The 23421-nt window shown below is 42.4% G+C and overlaps 1 protein-coding gene across 1 annotated transcript in view; it reads left to right on the forward strand.

The window, feature by feature from the left end:
- Positions 1 to 18839, forward strand: part of LOC132866609 (macrophage mannose receptor 1-like) — a 90863-nt gene extending 72024 nt beyond the window's left edge. Inside the window, exons 3-6 of the mRNA XM_060899404.1 lie at positions 14915 to 15304; positions 15530 to 15874; positions 17784 to 18146; positions 18240 to 18839. Coding sequence (XP_060755387.1) covers positions 14915 to 15304; positions 15530 to 15874; positions 17784 to 18146; positions 18240 to 18250 — 1109 coding nt within the window. The 3' untranslated portion in view covers positions 18251 to 18839. The remainder of the gene's footprint in view (positions 1 to 14914; positions 15305 to 15529; positions 15875 to 17783; positions 18147 to 18239) is intronic.
- Positions 18840 to 23421: the final 4582 nt, after the last annotated feature.

Consider the following 23421-nt stretch of genomic DNA (forward strand, 5'->3'; position numbering starts at 1 on the left):
TTCTGCCTTTTGTCTCTGCCTTGTCTAGTCTGTTTGTGCCTCGCATGACCTTTGCTTGCCTTCTGGTTTTTGATTCTGCCTTATGTTTTCGACTTGCATGCCTGCTTGTTGTTTTTATAATAAACACACTTCCAGCGATTACATCCGTCTCCTGTCCACCTAAAGGCACATGACACACACTGTAATATTTCTCATGAACTCAATTAGGATTTATTCCAAGCTGCATGAAATATAAACAGGTCAAGTGCCATGTTGTGTTTTTTAATATGGCAGCACGATGTACCAGGTGGAAAGGGTTATTTGATTACACAACTATATAAAGAATCACATAAGCAGCTTAGCGTTTATTCAGTTTTATGGGTTAAATTAGCATGGTGGCATGGAGTTGAAAAACATTCATTCTTCAAGATGTTTCAAGGTTGCTTGCTTGTTAGTTCATGTTGTATTACAATAAATAGTTTTTAACGGCACATGCTGTTTCTGGTTCCTCAAAATATAAAAATGAGCAGGTGCAAATAAATTATCTTGGTTTTAAAAACTAGTTTGTTTCAATAGAAAAGGGGAAAAAATTGTCAATGTTAAGGTAAAGATACCTTAAATCAGAATATAATGGACATTTGAGTGTGAAATTAAACTAGTCTTCCATACCATTTCAGAAACACACTGTACAACTTCTAAAGTGTTTTGTGAAATTTTAAATGACAGAGAATTTGTTTGATGAGTGTATTTGAATAGTGTGCTAGTGTCTTAGTGCTATTTTGAATTTATGTTTGAAAGTTTTAATTGAAAGTTTACAAGTGAATTATCTGGAAAGTGATTGATTGATTTTGATAGAGTTTTGAGGTTTTAAGTAAAAGATTACTAGTGAGTGTATTTTGGTAGTACTACAATTTTGCATTCGAGTGAATTTCTTTGTGGAGTATATTTTGATAGTATGGTAGTATTTATAGTGCCATTTTTAAACTTTGTTTGAAAACTTTCAAAGTTTGCAAATGAGCGAATTCCTTTTAATGCATTCCGATAGGATTTTGATAGTATTTCTAGTGCTTTTTAAAAATTCCGTTGGAAAGTGTTTAGTGAAAGAGATGCATTTTAGTAGTACCAAGACAGTGCAATATTTATTTAATTGAGTTGTTACTATTTTGGTCAAATCTTATGAAAATTTAATTTATATATGATATTATAGGGGCGGCACGGTGGTGTAGTGGTTAGCGCTGTCACCTCACAGCAAGAAGGTCCAGGTTCAAGCCACGTGGCCGGCGAAGGCCTTTCTGTGTGGAGTTTGCATGTTCTCCCCGTGTCCGCGTGGGTTTCCTCCGGGTGCTCCGGTTTCCCCCACAGTCCAAAGACATGCAGGTTAGGTTAACTGGTGACTCTAAATCGACCGTGAGTGTGAATGGTTGTCTATGTGTTGGCCCTATGATGACCTGGCGACTTGTCCAGGGTGTACCCCGCCTTTTGCCCGTAGTCAGCTGGGATAGGCTCCAGCTTGCCTGCGACCCTGTAGAATAGGATAAAGCGGCTAGAGATAATGAGATGAGATGAGATAAACATTCTTCTAAAGCATCCATACATGTCAACCTTTGGTCAATCAAACCTGTATAACCAAGCTCCAAAATCCGTATTTCCCTTATAAAATCCGTATAAGATGCAAATTAAAATAATTTACCTAAAATTTGAATGATAATTAGCAATGATATATCCCAGTTACTTTTTATTCAATATTAATAACAATAAACCTTCAGAATGAATACAAAGTATTTTTCCAGTCTCACCTGTGAAAGGTAATCCCATGTGATCTCGTTTGGACGGTAAACCTGTTGGTACAGTTAAACGCAACACATGAATGAGGCATCTTTATTCTCGGCTACTGTATACCAGAGACGGCTGAAGAATCTCCACTTTGCCCCATCCAATATGGCGGCGAGGATGACGTATGATTCTACGCAGAAGGTGGCGTCTATGTTTATATGTCTATGACTTCACGGTTGGCGGGATTCTCGCAATGCGGTGTGTGCATGATCAAAAGTGGAATGAAGTCTCGCTACCACAAGATAACGCGTGATTTCATAAGACTCTTTACTGGCTGTCTGTGCTTTCTGTGGTGTACAGTACGTTTATCATCGTGGGAATTGATTATAGCTCTAAATAAATATTGAAGTTTTTTTTAAAGAATCCGTATAACTTTATTTATACGCCCGTATACTACGTTTATTGAATCAAATCCGTATAAAATACAGACATTCCGTATAGGTTGACATGTATGAGCATCACTTGTGTTATTTTCTGTGGGTATCTGTATGTATACAATATTCAGGCATGAGATTTTTCAGCTAAAAATCTGATTTAAGACTTCCCTTTCATTGTTATGATATTAAAATTCAAGACGAGTATTATTTCAGATGTTTCACTCTGAGCTATCTCATGCCTGATACATGAATCCCATAACCTATAGTAATTGATAGAACAATATCAACAATTCAAAAACTCTTTAATTGTATAAATTTCAAATGATTTGCAATTAATTGGGATCCACTGTTTTTATTTCAACCACCATCATGCCCTTGTCTAATTGAAAATGTCGTTCACTCTGTTACAGCCATTTATGCTTTTTATGTTTTTGTCTCATCTCATTATCTCTAGCCGCTTTATCCTTCTACAGGGTCGCAGGCAAGCTGGAGCCTATCCCAGCTGACTACGGGCGAAAGGCGGGGTACATCCTGGACAAGTCGCCAGGTCATCACAGGGCTGACACATATGCCGCTTTTCCACTACAAACGCGGCTGAGCCGTGCCGTGCCGAGTCGAGCTGAGTCGAGCTGAGCGGGGCTGTTGGAGTTGCATTTCGACTACAACCGCGCTGAACCGTGCTGGCTGGAAGTGGGTGGACACATTGGGTGGAGTTAGCGAAAATGGGTGGACGTCACGTGATGTCGTTAAGCAGCGCAAACAGTGACATCAGTGACAGTGGCGGAACAAGTCAGAGCCGGGCCGGGGGCGGGGCAAATGACCGGGCCCTTTATTAAAGCTTATCATAACATCATTTTAGGCTACAAAATGTCCGCAACTGCGGTGTTTACTAATTTCAACACTACCGGGTGCAACTATATTATTTAGTACATCAAGTCCTTCAAACGAACATGTAACTCAGAAACAAAAAACATTAGGATACTGTACATGGCTCATAATAAAACATCAATAGCCTATACTGCGCACATTATTTGAAGGGCATACGAATGAGCGCTCAGAGGTTGCAATGGTGACAGGAAGAGTCAGAAATAAAAGGAGGGCGGTGCAAACCTCACTGAATGCACTGTGTTTACCAATTTCAACACTACTGGGTGCAACTATGTTATTTTGTACATTAAGTCCTTCAAACGAACATGTAACTCAGAAACAAAAAAACATTAGGTGACATACTGTACATGGCTCATAATAAAACGTCAATAGCCTACTGTGCGCATTATTTGAAGGGCATACGACGAGCCTTGCGCTCCGCGAACTCGTCCACGATGCTCTGTGTCACTGATTCAGTGATCTTTTAAGCGGTAGTCTCACGACCCGAATAGTAAACAATAAACATGGAGGGCATGGAGTCGTTAGTGTTGCTGGTCTTGGTGCTGTGGCTTGTTGTCACCGACAACGCGAACAGATACTGGCAAGAGCGTATAGATGAGGCGAGGCGCATAAGGCTTCAGAAATTCTCGTAATTCGTAATTATTCTCCTTCCGGGTTTACGGTGTTTACAGATCCCAGCGCGCTCGCGGGGCGTGTGTGGGCATGTGAGGACACTCCTCCTCACCAATCAGTGCACAGGGGAGTGTCTGCTCACGCCCCCAACCTCACTCGGCACGGTTTGGCTCGCTTCAACCCCACTCCAAAACGGTGCGAGTTTTAGGGGCTAAGCAGGGCTGAAGCGAGCTGAGTCGTGCTGGTTTTTGGTAGTTGAAACGCGAGCTGTGTCGGGCTGAAGTGAGCTGAAAAAGGGTAGTGGAAAAGGGCCAATAGACACAGACAACCATTCACACTCACACCTACGGTCAATTTAGAGTCACCAGTTAACCTAACCTGCATGTCTTTGGACTGTGGGGGAAACCGGAGCAAACCGACGCGGAAACGGGGAGAACATGCAAACTCCGCACAGAAAGGCCCTTGCTGGCCCCGGGGCTTGAACCCAGGACCTTCTTGCTGTGAGGCGACAGCGCTAACCACTACACCACCGTGCCGCCCTTTATGTTTTTGTTTCAAAGATAATATTTTGGGCTGGACATGTGAATATGTTTTAGTTATTGTGATGGACTAGCTGCTAGATTGTAGTGGATTATTATTTTGTTTGACTTTTATGTTTGTGGCTTTAAGTATGTCGTACACCTGCGAGTGACGTCATGCGCCAAGTGATTTATAGCCGGGTCTTTAAGTTTGGCGGGAGAGATGGGAAATGGAGCCCGGTTTCTAACACTATTTTGACCATACTTTTGTTACGTTCTCACCATTTTTACAAGTGTTTTGTTTACCTTGGACTCTTTACTTATTTTTTCATTCAGCTTTCATTCATAACTTTTATCACACTGGACTCAATAAATTATGTTCTTAACCGTGACACGAGTATGCGTAAAATCCGAGCCGAGGCTTAGCGTTTGCCATCACGGTGGAAAACTTTGGAAAAAATCGCTATCACAAAGTCAAAATAGTAAAGGATTGTTGGAACTGGATAACTTGGACTGTGGAAAAATTGCTTTGATCTTTGAACAAGTATGAAGCTCATCAGCCGTGAGTAAAACGGTTTTAAAACAATTGCGGCCGCCGAGCCATCTGTTAATGCCGAAGCGCATGAAGGAAACAGTGTTGGGTGGTGGTTAAACTGTTGCTGGATGTTTATGGTGCTTAAACTGATCTCTTAAATTACAAAATGGATGATCAAAACATGGATAATGATGTGGAAGAAACAGTTGAAAGAGAAAAGAAATTGTTTCAGTTAATTGGAACCCGTCGTGGAAAGTTGAGCGCGCTGACAAGAAAGCGCAATGAGATAAATGCACTTATCGAAGCAGGTGACACAAAAGAAGAGGTTAAACAAGCACTTTTCAGTTTTCTTAGTTTTTTCGGAGGATTTTGGCCACATACATGAACAAGTGCAATCTTTATTGCCTGAGGATGAGAGGGACAATGACCACATTGATTGGTATGAACCTAAAGTATCGAGCCTCGCAGAGTTTGTGAAAGGTGTGGAAATGTGGTTAAACGCTGACGAAGTAGAAGCGACTGATGTAAATGAAAAACGAACTGAAATGAATGCTTGTGAACATGAACAGCGGACTGATGTGTGTTACGAGCACAATGAATCTCTTTCCCCGCACGACAGCGTATCACAGGCTGCTGCAAGGCCGCCAAGTAAGGCTTCCAGTCGGGGCAGCAACTCCTCTCAAGCGCTCTCCGAAGCGCGCATGCAGCGCGCTGTGTTAAAGGCGCAGACTGAAGCGATGGAAAGAGAGCTTGAACTGGACATGGAAGAACTGAGAATAAAATCTGCAAGGAAAAAACTTCAACTTGAGACTAAATTAGCCGTGGCCGACGCCAGAATTCAAATCCTTTCGGAAACAGAAATGCCAGCTCATCTCACGACGCCATCTGGGACATCGACGGAATACATACACAGCAAAATCCCCAGTGTTGAATTAACACCCAGAGTGTTGATTTAACACCCTACTGTGTTTATATGTGTCCAATTGGACACAAATTAACTCTGAAAGTGTTAATTCAACACTGGGGAATTTGCTGTGTAATTCCAACCACAAAAGGAAAAGCCAAATCAAAGCAACACACACACCCTTTTCACAGTACAACAAGCAAGGTGAAACTCAACTTCAGCCAAGCAGCACTTAAAACGGAACAAAGCTCAGTATCATTAAACGCCACAAAACAAATGCCTGCGCAAAACAAAACTCAAGGCTCAACATCAAATGATAACAGCAGCTTTCTCGACGTTATGAGAAAACAGAATGAAATCACCAGACCCGGCGCCAGACACGGACTGACGGACGGGCCTTGAATTGCTTTGGGGGGGGACACACATTTTATACACCAAGCCAGGGCAACACAACTGTTTCTAGCAACCCAGGAGAGCAGCACAGACGTGACGAGTTAAATATTCTAAGAAACCTATAAAGCAACCAAAACAACTTTCCAAAATGTATCAAACATTGCTCAGCATATTAAAAGTTTTTTTTTTTTTTTGTTGCTCCGCTGGCCTCACAACGCACCAGTGGCGTAGGCACATAAGGGCAACAGTGGGCCGGTGCCACTATGATTGACGGCTGGCCCACCCTATCGGAGGTGTCCAACTTGATTGACAGCTGGCTCGCCCACCATAGAGGAGGTGTTTTTAACGTGAAATTCAGTGAAAAGCAGGATAACAATAATGTAACACGAAACAAAACACTTTGAATTAAGTATAATGTTACAACTATTTACAGAAATTATATTTTTGTCAGTGTTTTTTTTTTCTCTCTATAATCATTTTGATTGGCTAATGCCCGCGTTTTTGATAAGCGGCAAGAAGCAAACATCCGTTGCTATGCCAAAAAACGGAAGTCATCGCTGACCTAGAATGCTAGTTTAGCTGCGCTAACTTAAACAGAAAATGTCTAAACAGACATCGCTGTCCTCTTTCTTTAATAAGACAAAAAGATCGAAATCAGAAGAAACAGATGTGGACAATGATGATAATGCCGTTACAAAACAATAGCGAATAAAGACCCGTTGTCTATAATGTAGGTTTGTTTTTTTTGTTTTTTTTTGTTTTTTTTTAAAGTAAGCAAAATAGGGGGGTGAAAGGGTAGGGTTGTCAACTGTCCCTTACAATACGGAATCGTCCTGTATTTCAAAACAAAAGATCTGACCTGCTCTGAGCTGAAACTTGACACAATTCTTAATCTTGCCATTAATCAGAGGGCTGTGAATCAGATGGGATTTGCTAATATATTCACCCTAAAATTGGTTAGAATGCAGGAAATTGCATCTAAGAAATACAATTTTTTCTGGGGGAGGACCCCCAGACCCCCCGCTTACAATGGGGTCCACTCTATTTCATAGAAGTCCACAGTATTACAAATTTCTGCCTACGCCCCTGCAACGCACAAAGCTGATTTCGGGTATCTACCGGAAGATGTCGTGATATGATCCCGTCCAGCAATAAAATGTGATTGGCTGAGACAGCTGCTCATTTACCCAGATACCATTTGAAGAAAAAATGCGATTGGTCGGTTGGTTCATTCCATGACATTAACCCATTGGTTCCCAAGAAATATTAGTCCACGTTTATAGCAATGATCCAGAAATTATTACTAGTGTTTCTGTACTCACGGATAATAATGACTGAACCGATCAGCCGATTTCGAATAGTTTCAATACATTTTAAATTGAGCACATTTTTCTTTATTATTGTTATACTGGAAAACTTTGACTTGTAGTTTACGGTTTTTTTTTTTTGAGGGGGGGAAAAAACAAAACAAAGAAGAAGCAGCTGTGACGGGCTCCTATCAGGCCAAGTGCTGTCACTCGGCCACTTTCAGGCATCTTTTTCGGATTAGTGAGACCAGACCCTCTGAACATGAATGGGGAGATATCAATACTGGACTCTGTGAAAACTAACGGTCGCGAAGAGCATATGATTGAAATCGCCATGAAAAGTTGATTATACTTGAGTGTTAGGTTGGTTCTCATGACTCAGAAAAAGCTTTAAAATCCACTTTTCTCGTGGATTATTTTGACACTGCGCAGGCGCAGTACTTCTATAATGGCAGGAGAGGGACAGCGGAGCACGAAGCTGCAAGATGATTGGAAAGCTGTTGGTTCAGATCGACATATGATTGGTTGTTGGCAGCGGAACAGGCGGGATATTTGCAGACCCGTACTGCCGTCAGAGACGGTTGATTAGAATGTTTGCTGCCGTTACGAACTGTCCCCATTCATTTCTGTGGACGATTTCTTCAGTGGCCTGTCTCCTATGAAAAAAAAGTCTCTGCTCTGGGTTCCAGCAGGGCGGGCCCACATGAGTCTCAGAGCGGGCACGGCCCCCTAAGGCCCGCCCATGGCGACGGGCCTGGAAATCACAGAAATGCTCGCAAAACAACAGTTATTGTCACAATTACCACAACGAGAAATACCCGTCTTCAATGGAAACCCACTTCAATTTAAAACATTCATGCAATCATTTGAACAAATAATAGAAACAAAAACCAACAATATGCAGCAAAGGCTTTACTACCTCAAACAGTACACATCTGGGGAAGCAAGGAACCTTGTAAGAAGCTGCTTTCATTTATCACCAGACAAGGGATATAAGGAGGCCAAAGAACAGCTACAGTGGCACTTTGGGAATGAAATTAAAGTTTCATCTGCTTTTCTGGACAAAGCATTGAAGTGGCCTGCTATCAAGGCAGAGGATGCATCCAGTTTAAGATCATATGCAATTTTTCTGAAGACCCGTCACAATACAATGCAGGAAATGAATTATACTGCCGACTTGGAAACACCATCTAACCTGAAAGTAATTGTGTCAAAATTACCATTTAAGCTCAGAGAAAAATGGCGCACTGTTGTCTGCAACATATATGAAAACCACAAGCAAAGAGCAACATTTGGGGATTTACTGGCTTTTATTAACAAACAAGTACGAATAATGCTGGATCCAGTATTTGGAGAGCTACAAAGCAAACCATCTGACACAAAGCAAAGTTTACATCAAAACAAACAAAGGAAGTAGTTTTGCTACAGCTGTTGCACCAAATGACCAAACCAGGATTCATCCACAGAGTAAAGGGCAATTTTCAAACGCTTTGAATGCATTTACAAAACCATGCATGTTCTGTAACAAAAACCACCCCATGGCTGTGTGTGAAGGTTTCAAAACCAAGCCAAACAATGAAAAGGTGCAATTCATGAAGGATAGTGGATTATGTTTCGGATGCATGCAAAAGGGACATTTAAGCAAAGATTGTCTGAACCGTCTGCTGTGCAAAACATGTAACAAAAAGCACCCAACAGTCCTGCATATACAAAACAAAAATAACCAAAGTGAGTCTCCGACTGAAGAAGATCCTGTTTTGTCAATGGCAACTAGTAGCAATACTGGGGCCGGAAAGTGTGCTTTAGCAATTGTGCCTGTAAAAGTTAAGATGAAGAATGGAACAAAGTGCATAGAAACGTATGCTTTTTTGGATCCAGGAAGTTCTGCAACTTTTTGCAGTGAGGAACAGGCCAAGCTGCTCCTGGAAAAAGAACAGAAATTGTCTTAAAAACAATGGGCCAAGAAAAAACGATGTCTGCATTTAAAATCACTGGTCTGGAAGTAGCTGCATTAGACAGCAACAACTTCCTCAAACTCCCTGATGTTTTTACTCAAAAACAAATTCCAGTGACACATGACATACCAAAACAAAAGGACCTAAGAAAATGGCCTTATTTTGAGGAGGTTGACGTCAAGTCTATTGATGCTGGCATTGGGCTGCTGATAGGCGTCAATGCTCCAAAGGCATTAGAACCATGGAAAATCATCAACAGTGTTGGCAGTGGACCCTATGCTGTCAGAACCATTCTAGGCTGGGTTATGAATGGCCCGCTAGGATTAGATGGAAGCTCAAGCAGCTATTGCACAGCCAACAGGATATCCATTGTCAGCTTGGAGAATCTGTTGATGAAACAGTATAATGAAGATTTCATTGAACACCAATATGAAAAGAATGAACCATCACGAGAGGATGTGCAATTTTTGAAAATTGCTAATGAGTCTGCTGAACTTAAAAGTGGTCATTACCATCTCAGATTGCCATTTCGCAATGCCAGCGTGAACATGCCCAACAACAGACAGATAGCGCATCAAAGGGCACAGTATTTAACCAAGAAGTTCAAAAAGAATGCAGAATTCTTTAATGAGTACAAGGTATTTATGAGTGATGTACTCGCGAAAGGACAAGCTGAAATTGTTCCTGAGAGTGAGCTGCAGACAGAAACTGGCTCGGTGTGGTAACTGGCTCGGTGTGGTACCTGCCTCACCACGGCGTGTATCACCCACGTAAACACAAGCTGTGCGTAGTTTTTGACTGTGCAGCAGCTTACGCCGGAACCTCTCTGAACAAAGAGCTTCTACAGGGCCCTGACTTAACCAACACCCTCCTTGGTGCGCTGCTCCGCTTCCGCTTGGGCCCTGTCGCCTTCATTGCTGACATAGAGGGAATGTTCCATCAGGTGCGCGTGGCAAAGGAGCATGTTAACTTCCTACGCTTTCTCTGGTGGCCTGATGGAGACGCATCCAAAGCTCTTATGGAATACAGAATGTTGGTGCACATCTTTGGTGCTGTATCTTCACCCAGCTGTGCAACATTTGCCCTACAGAAAACTGCTGATGACCACAGGCACGAATATCCAGACGATGTGATAAGCACAGTAATGCACAATTTTTATGTTGACGACTGCCTCAAAGTGGTGAACAGCACAGAGCAGGCATTGTCACTGTTGCACCAGCTGCATGAGTTATGCGCAAAGGGAGGCTTCCATCTTAACAAATGGATCAGCAATGACCGCAAAGTTCTTGCAGCAATCCCCGAGAAAGACAGGGCCAAAGAAGTACAAACTTTGGATCTGAACAGCAAGGAGCATCTTCCAATGGAAAGAGCACTTGGAACCCAATGGAATGTGGAAAATGATCAATTTATATTTAGCATAACCATCAAATCACATCAGCTGACCAGAAGGGGAATTCTTTCTGGTGTCTGTTCCATCTATGACCCCCTCGGTTTCCTAGCTCCTGTTACACTTGTGGCAAAGCAGATTCTGCAAAGCTTATGCAAACTGAAACTGAGTTGGGATGAAAGAATTCCTGATGAGATTGCACTTACCTGGAAAAATTGGCATAGCATGCTTCATCTTCTTGGCACTCTGGGAGTTAAGAGGAGCTTTATCCCTTCAGGCTTTGGCCAGATCAGGTCTGCACAGCTGCACCACTTTTGTGATGCCAGTGAGGTGGGTTATGGCGCCGTATCCTATCTCCAGCTCACGAATGATGGTGACATCTATGTGTCCTTCGCCTTCAGGAAAGCCAGAGTAGCACCTCTGAAGCCCACAACCATTCCCAGAATGGAGCTCACTGCGGCGGTCCTGGCTGCACGTCTGGACCGTATGCTGAGAACTGAACTGCATTTGGAACTGTCAGACTCAGTCTTTTGGTCAGACAGTATGACTGTGCTGCAGTGCATCGCCAATACGACAAAAAGATTCAAGACCTATGTGGCTAATCGCATATCTCAGATTCACGCTCTGACAAAGGTGGAACAATGGAGGCACATCTCTTCAAAGGAGAATCCGGCTGATGCAGCTTCACGTGGCCTGTCAGTCAAAGCCTTTCTCCAGTGCCAAATGTGGTTGACTGGACCACACTTTCTTCGAACGTACAAGCAATGGCCGGAAATGACTGGAAATATACATACCATCTCAAAGAATGATCCTGAAGTAAAGCAGGAAGTTTCTGTTCATGCCACAGCAGTCTCGCCCATGGAATCTTGCCCAACTACCAAACTGCTTTCGCACTTCTCAAGGTGGAGAGAACTAAAACAAGCAGTTGCGTGAATTTTAAAGATTAAAGATACACTTAAAAGTGTGATGAAAAGAAAAAGACAAATGTAAACAAACCCGCTGCTCCCAAAATGAAAATGGAAAAAACTTACCAGCTGACAGTGGATGACTTTGAAAAGGCTGAACAAGCCATAGTCAGTTACATACAAAGACAATACTTCTCTGAAGAAATGTCACTCTTGAGTGATGGGAAGGCTTTGAAGAAAGTAAGCTCTTTGTACAAACTGGATCCTGTAATGGAAAATGGCATTCTAAGAGTTGGCGGTCGGCTGAGTAAGTCTGCATTACCTGAAGAGGCAAGCCATCCTGCCTAAGCATAGTTACATCTCTGAGCTCATTCTCCGCTGTATTCATGAGAAGGTGGGGCACAGTGGTAGGAATCACATGCTCTCCACTCTGCGCAGGCAGTTCTGGATCCCTCATGCCAATATGCTGGCAAGGAAGATAATCAGAGAATGTGTGACATGTCGTCGCTCATGCCAAGGGCCTGGACAACAAAAAATGTCTGACCTCCCCCCCGATCGCCTTGTCATGGACCTCCCTCCATTCACTCACGTAGGCATGGATTACTTTGGACCTATCGAGATCAAAAGAGGAAGGAATATTGTAAAAAGGTACGGAGTGATTTTCACATGTTTAACATCCCGTGCTGTTCATCTCGAGGTGGCTCATACACTCTATACAGATTCCTGCGTTAATGCCATAAGAAGGTTCATCTGTAGGAGGGGACAGGTCAAAACCATTAGATCAGACAATGGAACTAATTTCATAAGTGCACAGCTTGAATTGAAGCAAGCCCTAAAAAACTTGAACCAAAGTAAAATCCATACACACTAGCCCATGATGGAACACAGTGGAGCTTTAACCCTCCGCATGGAGCACACCACGGTGGAGTCTGGGAGCATTTGGTGCAGCAAGCTAAAAGGATCCTGTGTTCTGTCACTAAGCAGCAAATGGTTGACGACGAAGTCTTCCATACAATATTCTGTGAGGTTGAAGCAATGCTAAATGACAGACCAATCACACCATCTAGTGATGATCCAAATGACCTTGAAGCACTTACACCAAATCATCTCTTACTACTAAAAGGAAAACCAATCATCCCACCTGGTTTGTTGAGCAAACAAGAATCATATGGAAGAAGGCGCTGGAAACAAGTTCAGTACCTCAGCGACCTCTTTTGGAAAAGATGGATAAAAGAATATCTACCCCTTATGCAAAAGCACCAGAAATGGAACAGGCCCCATAGAAACTTCTCTGTAGGAGATTTAGTTCTTTTAGTTGATGAGTGTGCCCCAAGAAATTCATGGCCCCTAGGGCGCATTACAGAAACTATGAGGGATGCCAAAGGTTTTGTGCACAAAGTACGTGTTAGAACACAGAGCAGTGAATTGGAGAGACCCATAACTAAGTTATGCCTCTTACTTGAGTCAGACTGAACTGAATACTTAAGTTTATTGATTGATTATGATTTATGTTTGAAATGATGGACAATTGCATCTACTGGACTCTTTTGTCGAAGGACTTTTGTTTCTGCACTTCTTGGACCTTTTTTGTCTGAAGATTTTTGCCTTTTTTAATACTTTTTTTTTTTCTCTCATGAACTTTAAAAAAAATAATAATAATAATTAAAGATGGACATTGATATGCACTGGACTTTGGGTTTGGGGTTGGTGTGCAAAACACAATATGTAATGCTATGGTTGATACTGCATGGTTTATTATGAGCAATGTTTGGACACTGTACATGGACTGTTAGCAAATGGCTGCTCTGTGAATGATGATGATTTGGTAATTTTTGTTTGCTCAAAATTAGGGGCCGGTATGTTACAGCCATTTATGCTTTTTATGTTTTTGTTTCAAAGATAATATTTTGGGCTGGACATGTGAATATGTTTTAGTTATTGTGATGGACTAGCTGCTAGATTGTAGTGGATTATTATTTTGTTTGACTTTTTATGTTTGTGGCTTTAAGTATGTCGTACACCTGCGAGTGACGTCATGCGCCAAGTGATTTATAGCCGGGTCTTTAAGTTTGGCGGGAGAGATGGGAAATGGAGCCCGGTTTCTAACACTATTTTGACCATACTTTTGTTACGTTCTCACCATTTTTACAAGTCTTTTGTTTACCTTGGACTCTTTACTTATTTTTTCATTCAGTATTCATTCATAACTTTTATCCCACTGGACTCAATAAATTATTTTCTTAACCGTGACACGAGTATGCGTAAAATCCGAGCCAAGGCTTAGTGTTTGCCATCACCGTGGAAAACTTTGGAAAAAATCGCTATCACACACGCACTTTTCTCCCCATGAGAATTTTGAAAAGTTGGCAAGTATGCAATGTTTTGTGGTGGAATTTTTACTGAGCAAATTTATCAACGTTGAAAGCATGGGCCGAGAAAGAAAGTGAAGCTTGGTCTCTTCTTCTAGGAGGAAAAAATAAAAATTGAGAAAGTGAAAATCATTTTGCAAATTGAAACACATTTTGAAAAATACAAAAATGTCTTATTTGCAAATATCTTAATCATGAGTAAAGAGGCTCTAAACTGACCATAGGTGTGAATGTGAGTGTGAATGGTTCTTTGTCTATGTGTCAGTCCTGTGATGACCTGGCGACTTGTCCAGGGTGTACCCCACCTTTCGCCCGCAGTCAGCTGGGATAGGCTCCAGCTTGCCTGCAACCCTGTAGAACAGGATAAAGCGGCTAGAGATGATGAGATGAGACAAAAATGTCTTATTTGCAAATATCTTAATCATGAGTAAAGAGGCTCTAAATTGACCGTAGGTGTGAATGTGAGTGTGAATGGTTGTCTGTGTCTATGTGTCAGCCCTGTGATGGCCTGGCGACTTGTCCAGGGTGTACCCCGCCTTTCGCCCGCAGTCAGCTGGGATAGGCTCCAGCTTGCCTGCGACCCTGTAGAACAGGATAAAGCGGCTAGAGATAATGAAATGAGATGAGACAAAAATGTCTTATTTGCAAATATCTTAATCATGAGTAAAGAGGCTCTAAATTGACCGTAGGTGTGAATGTGAGTGTGAATGGTTGTCTGTGTCTATGTGTCAGCCCTGTGATTACCTGGCGACTTGTCCAGGGTGTACCCTGCCTTTCGCCCATAGTCAGCTGGGATAGGCTCCAGCTTGCCTGCAAAGCTGTAGAACAGGATAAAGTGGCTAGAGATAATGAGATGAGATTTTTTATTATATATTACAATGTTCAGACTTGCATATTTAATTTCTGCATAAGCACAGCACCACATAATGTGTTTCTCTCATGTGTCTCACAGTAGTTTGTGGAATCGGGGCAGATGTTCCTCACCGCTATCACTTTGTGAATGAGAATAAAAACAGGAGTGAAGCTCAGACTTACTGCAGTGAGAAATACACTGATTTGGCCTCCATCAATAACATGGGAGAGATGATGAAGCTGGATCACACACTGAAGAAGGAAACTTCAAAGCAAGCTTGGATCGGTCTACAGAGAGGGGGCACCGGGAAATGGCAGTGGTCTCTGGCAGACCAAACTTTCTACAGAGACGGAGACACTTACAGAAACTGGAGTAGTAAACAACCAAGCGACTATACGGGAAATGAGTTGTGTGTTACGATGCAGAAATCCAATGGGAGGTGGCATGATGAAAACTGTAACAGGCCATTATCTTTTGTGTGTTATGAAGGTAAGAACTTGCAAATAGACAGTCAGTTAGTTAATTAGTTAGTTAGCTAGTTAGTTACTTAGTTGATTGATTGCCAATCTATGGCTTTACAATAATAAAAATTACCTGGATGATCTGTGTGTATTATTTCTCATCCTTGATATTTTTTCATCTGATGGCAGAAAAGACAGAAATCTGACTGAGTCATGAATGAGTTATTCATGATGCAAATTAAATGTCTTTCAGAAAAGAACACAAACACTGATAGATACATATTGATTCATGATAAAAAGATCTGGAGTGATGCTCAGACCTACTGCAGAGGGAATCACACCGACCTGGTCAGTGTGAGGAACCGAACTGAGAATGAGGAGATCAGGGGAGTGAGTCAAAGTTCAGTGGATACTTATGTTTGGATTGGTCTGTTTAATGACTCCTGGAAATGGTCAGATCAGAGTAATTCCTCATTCAGATACTGGAGCTCTACCGGACCCAGTGGAGGTTTGAACTGTGCTGCAGTGTCTGTGTCTGAGCCACACTACTGGAGTGATGTGAACTGCACAGAAAATCTCCCATTCATCTGTCATGAGAGTGAGTTACACGATGGTGTTTCAACAAAGAGTTGTTTTGTTTCATTTTGTTTTATTTTGGTTTTTTTTTAATGAATACTGATGCTGTATTGGATTGTTATAAACTGTTTTCAGTACACTCTGTTTTATAAATACAATAGCAAATGAATCTGTAGATAAAACTTGCAAGAAACAAAACAATTAAAATGTTTGTATGAAAACAGACATATGAAAAAAAAATCCCAGTAACCTTAGTTTCAGCTCTTATATCCAGATATCTTTGATGGTTTAATGTTTTTCCGCAAAACACAGAGAAAAAAAATAGTGAAACTTTATCTTGGGCTATCACTTTATCTTTTATTGAATGTGTAGGTGCAATAGGCTTATCAAATCAGTCTCATGTAAAAAGGAATCAGTCTCATAAATTCATTAATCATTAATTGAAGTGTCTAATAGTTTATAGCTAAGCTATTAAAATCAATGGAATAACTTAGTGGTGATGTTGCTATAGTTTGAGTATTGTAGCTCTAATGTAATATGTTTACTTTAGATCTATAACATTCATATAACAACCAAATGGGTGAAGGCAATGAGAATACTTGTTCGGCAGAGGTTGGCATTCAGTGGGTGTTGTAGCAATAAACAGGACACAGTTTATTCCGAAGATACCATTTATTGAAATAGCTGACATGAATTAGCAAACTAATACTGATCAGATATAGCAACAATAGCAGCCAAGGAATAATTCAGTATAAATGGTGATACAATGTATACAAATAAGAATCAGTAGTGTATATAATGATAACTAAGGCACTAATGGTGATCAGAAGTAATAAGCTATATGCCAGTGTTACAGTGTAGGGGTGAGTGGATGTTAAAATGTGATAGGGAAATCGTGTGTGTGTGTGTATGGAATGTGAATGGAATGCGCAAACCCTGTGCCAGGCCACGCCCAGAAGGGGGAGGGTCAACCCAGGAAGAGCGTGTGAAAAGAAGAAACAAAGGAATCTGTAGTTTAAACTAGTCTCGGCTAGGCCTTAAACCCAAACTTTTACTTAACCCTTAGCTACTCCTGAAATCCCATGTTGAGGAGTGGAGTATGACGGAGGGAGTTAATGAGAGAGAGAGAGAGAGAGAGAGAAAAAACACATGCACGATCTAACTAAATACAGATAGTAAACAAAGTAAATCAAACAGTACACGGTCTAAGACTGACTTTCATGTGAATCAAAATGCATACATTTAAACCATAAATGAATTCAAATGAACAACACTCTTCACATTTAAACTAGCCACAACTAAGACTAACAATTGCCCAGATGCCAGCCTTACTTGAGATCACTCTTGTTTGTGATTGAAAGTGTGCCTTCTGTTATCCGAAGACAGCGCGGAGCACAGGTCCCGTGAGAAAGCAGTTCTGTTCCTTTTACTTTACAGCTCATCAGCTGAAGATCTTCGGTGTTCCGCTGGTCGTTCGATGATCTGGAAGGAATCTTATTTATAGTTTGTTGACATTGAGAAAGGGAAAAGGGATCCGGTCGCCTTTTCTCTTTGAAATACCGCATGGGCTGCAGTAACTAACTGGTTCAATTATTCTTACAACTCTGCAAAGGTCAAATACATTGAACTTTGGCTAAAGGTCTGGTATCAATAGCGTTTCCTTTGTCCTTCTGTAGCACTGATGCACGGCTTCGCTTTCATGTGCGGAATCCACCGCCACAGAGAAAGAATTTCGATTCCGCCGTGAGTTTAAAGCACAGTCGTGACATCACTGTATTTGGTATCATCTCTGTATCCAATACCATTACAGGGAGTCAGAAGAATGGGCGGAGATAGAACATGGCATCGAGTACAGGGTTTGGTGTGTTCATAAATGTTTACTATAGTTACGGGCATGGCAATCCATCCCTACAAATGTTTGCTTTTTCCAGACAGACTGATCTTGATCAAACAGAATCTGACCTGGCAGGAAGCTCTGAATTACTGCAGGAATCATCATTATGACCTGGTCTCAGTGCGCACTGAGGAGATGCAGCTCTGGGTGAAGGAGGTGGCTCAAGATGCCTCCACTGAACAGGTGTGGCTTGGCCTGCGTCACGACTGCGCCCAGCGGATCTGGTTCTGGGTTTTTGGAACCATGGTCTGCTATCAGGACTGGGCCCCGGGGACTGGGACATGGAATGAAGACTGCAGCCATGAGAAGAGAAGCGGAGCAGTTCAGTCTGGAGGACAGCAGCAGTGGATCGACCTGCCTCAGAGCTACAAACTCAACTTCATCTGCTCTACCTATGACGGTTAGTCACAGTGTTTTTGTAAGAATGTGATCTCATAAGCTTTTTCTATATTACAATTAAAATCTTTGTCTTTTCTTTGTATAATTGATGAAGAAATGTTTTGAGTGAACATGAAGACTGAAGACAAGCTGTGGTCCACCATCTGTATCCAACATCAGCAGATCTATACTACTGTCTCATTTATACTCTTATATACACATTTATGATATAAATGTATCCTCTTTATCCAGATGTTTCACCAATTTCTTTTTAATATCGTATTCAGTCAGTGCCACTCTCTCCATACTGCATGATCTTTTCATATTATCAGAGAACAGTACCTATAATATACTTGTTTTTCTTATGAATAGAGGGTTTATGGGCAATTAAGGTGAAATCTATTTGGATTTTTATTCTTCAGTGTGTTTGTTCTACACATTTAATTGTTTTTCATTTGGGAAACATCCCACATTCAGATCATTTACACCCATGCAGGAAGTTTAGAACACCTCAACCTGCAAACAGTGATGTTAAAATGTTCATTATTGGTGATGGGTATACAGATGTCATGTGATACATTTTTATTGCTTTTCTTTTTTTGTGCATTTTTTGTGTATCTAGACAAATGAGTTTATTATTAAGATGTCTCCATCATTACATGTTGATGGTTTCTCTCCCTGTAATGTCTGAGCACTTGCCTCTTAATGTGTAAGAGCATGGACTTTAATGACTGTTCCTAAGTTTCTTTTCAAATAAAATTAATTTCAAGTGTGCATTTCTGTGCATCCCTGTGTGTGCTGCGTTGCACTTCACAAACATACACACACATATGAAGGACTAAAGTTAGGGTCAGGTTTAGAGATTTGGTCATATTTTGATTCATGTTGAATTTCTCTTCATTTTGCCTCATTAAATTTTTACTCTCCAAGTGTGTAAATGGTGAAGAAGAATAAGCCTGTGCATTTCTCTGGTTCAGCCAAAAGCCCAGCATTAACTCTGTCCTGAGATTTAACCTCACAACTGCAGCTATTTTGATAAAGTTCAATATTGTACAAAAATTTAATTTTTACTATTTCTCCATCAGCATCATCTCATCTCATTATCTCTAGCCGCTTTATTCTGTTCTACAGGGTCGCAGGCAAGCTGGAGCCTATCCCAGCTGACTACAGGCGAAAGGCGGGGTACACCCTGGACAAGTCGCCAGGTCATCACAGGGCTGACACATAGACACAGACAACCATTCACATTCACACCTACGGTCAATTTAGAGTCACCAGTTAACCTAACCTGCATGTCTTTGGACTGTGGGGGAAACCGGAGCACCCGGAGGAAACCCATGCGGACACGGGGAGAACATGCAAACTCCACACAGAAAGGCCCTCGCCGGCCACGGGGCTCGAACCCGGACCTTCTTGCTGTGAGGCAAAAGCGCTAACCACTACACCACCGTGCCACCCCTCTATCAGCATCAATTACTAATAATTATTTAAAAAGCCACTGTATCCTGAATCACTGTAAACCTACACAATCCAATCAACTCAGAAATTTACAATTTAAATGGGAAACATGTTTCAGTTACATTGTGCTCACTGTCATTTCCAGGGCTGCCAATAACAGTGGAGGGCACTTTATAGGTATAATGGCTGTGATGATGTTAATAAAGACATAAATGCAGCAAATGGAGGTTCTGTTCCCCCATTTCAAAATCTAACTCAACCATCATAAAATTTACTTTAATTTCTATAATACAACATTCTCCTGATAAAACTCACTAAAAAGGTGAGATGTGAACCTTAGTGCTCTCCGTGGGACTTCAGTGGCATGAGCACAGCATCTTGGGGGCAAACTTTTTGTGACCACGCCCTCCATTTGGGGCAGAGCTAAGACAGAAAGACACTTCAACACAAGACCGGAACTTGCCCCCAGATTCTGAGGTTATTATCCACCTGTAATTATAAACAGATGAGGCACACGACATGAACCTGCAAGGGACGAACCTGTCGACGCATGTCTCCAGAGCCGGAGCTTCGAGCAGTTGGCAACAACTGGCTCGTGAATGGACAGAAGATGGGAGAAGGAAGTGACAGCTCAGGAAGTGAGACAGAATTGAAGTATGGTGGGAGCTACAAAGATTGGAATTTGGTGCAAAAGAAAAGGATAAGTCTGGTTCTGATGACGTTAGTTTTAATTTAGAGAAAGGAAGCCTTAGTAGTTAACAAAAGTAACTTTGTGCTTTTTATGGCAGATATTATAAATTGTTCAGCCTGGACGCAGAGCCGTAATGAAAGGATAAAATAATTGTGAAATCAGCCAAGAAATATTTAGGGGTTAAGGGAGTGTTATGGGAAACAGTTAGAGACTCTTGTGAAAATCTGATGTTTTAGGTTATATTTATGCAGAAATATAGAAAATTCTAAAGGGTTCACAAACTTTCAAGCACCACTGTATATGTAATAATGAAATTATATATTATGCACTTTACTGTACTTTGTTATGTGCATGATCCCACCCATCCATGGAAAAATTATCTTGCATGAAACCAGTCCATGGTGCAAAAAAGGGTGGGGACTGCTGAAATAAGCAGTGCAAAAATAAATGACCTGCACATACAATACGGGAGGAAATCAGCAAGCTCGTCATGAGTTAGTGTCAGGATGCAGGCACTTATAGATGTATGTGCAGGGAAGAGCGGGAACGCAGACTGGCAAACAAATCCAAAATGCGAGATGAAATCGAGGGATAGGCAGGGGTCGATCGATCAGCAGACAGAGTAATAAGGGCTAGACTAAAGAGCAACAAGAATGAGACAATAACAAGGGTCAAGAACACAATAAGGCAAGCAGAATAACAAGGCTTGGTATGACAGATAAGACACTGAACAATACTTTGCATTGGGTGAGTGTGGGAGAGGTGTTTATACTGTATAGCGTGGGCTGATTAACCAGGAAATGAGTGACAGGTGTAATTAATAGGCAGGCGATAGAGGACTCTGTGGTTCTTGGGGGGTGTTGTTCAGATCGGCCATGTTTGTAGTCTGACTGGAAGTGGCGCTCTCTATCGCATTACTGACAGAGCCCCCCCCCATCTACATTCTTCCTAGGACACCCCCTCCTTTTGGGTCTGGGCTTGTCAGGGTGTTAGTTATGAAATTCTTGAGTAAGGAGAAGGTCTAGGATGTCCTTAGCTCCCACCCAGCTTCGTTCCTCTGGTCCATAGCCCTCCCAATCTACCAGGTACTCTAGCTGACCTCTTCTACGTCTAGAGTCTAGGATCTGATTTACTTGGTAGATGGATTCTCCTTCTGGGCCAGGAGATGGGTGGTCGGGGGTGGGCATGTTCTCAGACAGGGGACCCTGGATGGGGGGTTTGAGGCAGGAGCACCTTGTACTGTCCACTGTAGCATGCCTGTAATTTTTGGCATGTGTTGGGTTCCCTAAGGTCCCTGGTGGACAACCATACCTGATCACCAAGAGAGTACCCGGGGTTGTTGCGCTGGTGCTTATTGGTATATTCCTTGTACTTGGCATTAACTGACGTGATGCATTGGTGAACTTCCTCCCAGATCGACTGGCTGCGGGTGAACCACTCTTCCACGGCCTGTATCCATGCTGGAGAGTTGTCCCAAGGAAACAGGGGAGGTTGGTAGCTGAGCATACACTGGAAGGGTGTAAGTTGGGTGGCTGAGTGCTTGAGAGAGTTTTGCATGTATTGGGCCCATGGGATGAATTGGGCCCAGTCCCCTTGGTTTCACATGCAGAAGATTCTGAGGAAACATCCTATTTCTTGGTTGGCTCTCTCTACCTGGCCATTTGACTGGGGATGATATCCCGAAGTGAGGCTCACCAACTGGCCCACAGACAAGAGATGAATTGAGGGCCACAGTCACTGAGTATGTTTTCTGGGATGCCGAAGTATCAGAACACATGCTGGAACAATAATTTGGCAGTCTGAAATGCTGTGGGTAGGCCGGATAATGGGATGATTCTTAGCACCTTGGAGAAGCGGTCAATGATGACCAAAACTGTGGAGTTGCCTTGGGATGGCGGCAGGTCAGTGATGAAGTTGATTGCCAGGTGGGACCATGGTCTCTGGGACACAGGAAGAGGGCATAGTTTGCCAGCTGGAGGAATTTGAGGGGCCTTGGCTTGAGCGCACTCAGTGCATGAAGTGATGAAACGAATGATCTCAGAAAGCATATTCTACCACCAGAACTTGTTTCTCAGCAGTTGGTGGGTGCGATGGCTGCTGGGATGGCCAGTGACAGGAGAAGTGTGTGCCCATGTGATGAGTCTGCTCCTGAGAATGATTAGGGACATACAGGCAGCTCAGTGGGCAGTTGACTGGAGGAGTCTGTGGTTGTGAGTCCCTTATCTCCTTGTTGAGGCCCCAGGTGATTGCCTGGACAAAACATTCAGGTGTCAGGATGGGATGAGGTTACTGGTCGTGAAGAGACAGGCTGAAGATGTGCAACAGGGCATCAGCCTTGATGTTTTTGGTGCCAGGATATTGTGAAGTTGAAATGGGTGAAGACGAGTGCTCATCGGGCTTGGCATGGGTTCAGTCTCTTTGCCTTCTTGAGATACTCAAGGTTTTTATGATCAGTAAAATTGACAAAGGGGTGTGTGGTCCCCTCCAACCAGTGCCTCCATTCCTCCAAGGCGAGCTTGATGGCCAGTAGCTCTCTGTTCCTGACATCATAGTTTCTCTCTGCTGGAGTGAGCTTTTTGGAGAAGAATGCTACCTGGTGGAGCTTGAGCCTTTTGCTGAAGCGCTGGGAGAGAACCCCTCCTAAACCAATCTCAGAGGTGTCCACTTTGACCGTGAAATTTGGGTCGGGTCCGGATAATGAAGGATGGGGCTGTGGTGAAAGCCATGTTGAGCCTGTCAAAGGCCTCTTTGGCTGCGGGGTTCCAGTGGAGGTGTTTGGGTCTCTTCTTCAGGAGGGAGGTCAGGGGCACTGTGAGGGTGCTGAACCCTTAAATTAAATGACAATAAAAGTTTGCAAAGTCTAGGAAACTTTGGAGCTCCTTCACCGAGGTGGGTATGGGCCAGAATGTGACTACAGTTACCTTGGAGGGGTCCATGCTGACCCCCTCAGCACTGATGATGTACCCCAGGAAGGAGATCTTATGCAAGTGAAATTCACACTTCTTCTCAGCCTTAACATAGAGATGGTTCTTAGACAGGTGCTTGAGTACTGATCGAACATGGTTAAGATGACTGTCTTCTCCATGGTAGTAGATTAGGATGTCATTGATGTAAGCTATGACATACCTCCCCAACATGTCTCACAGCA

Source organism: Neoarius graeffei, chromosome 18 (genome assembly GCF_027579695.1).
Source record: "Neoarius graeffei isolate fNeoGra1 chromosome 18, fNeoGra1.pri, whole genome shotgun sequence".
Taxonomy (NCBI): Eukaryota; Metazoa; Chordata; class Actinopteri; order Siluriformes; family Ariidae; genus Neoarius; species Neoarius graeffei.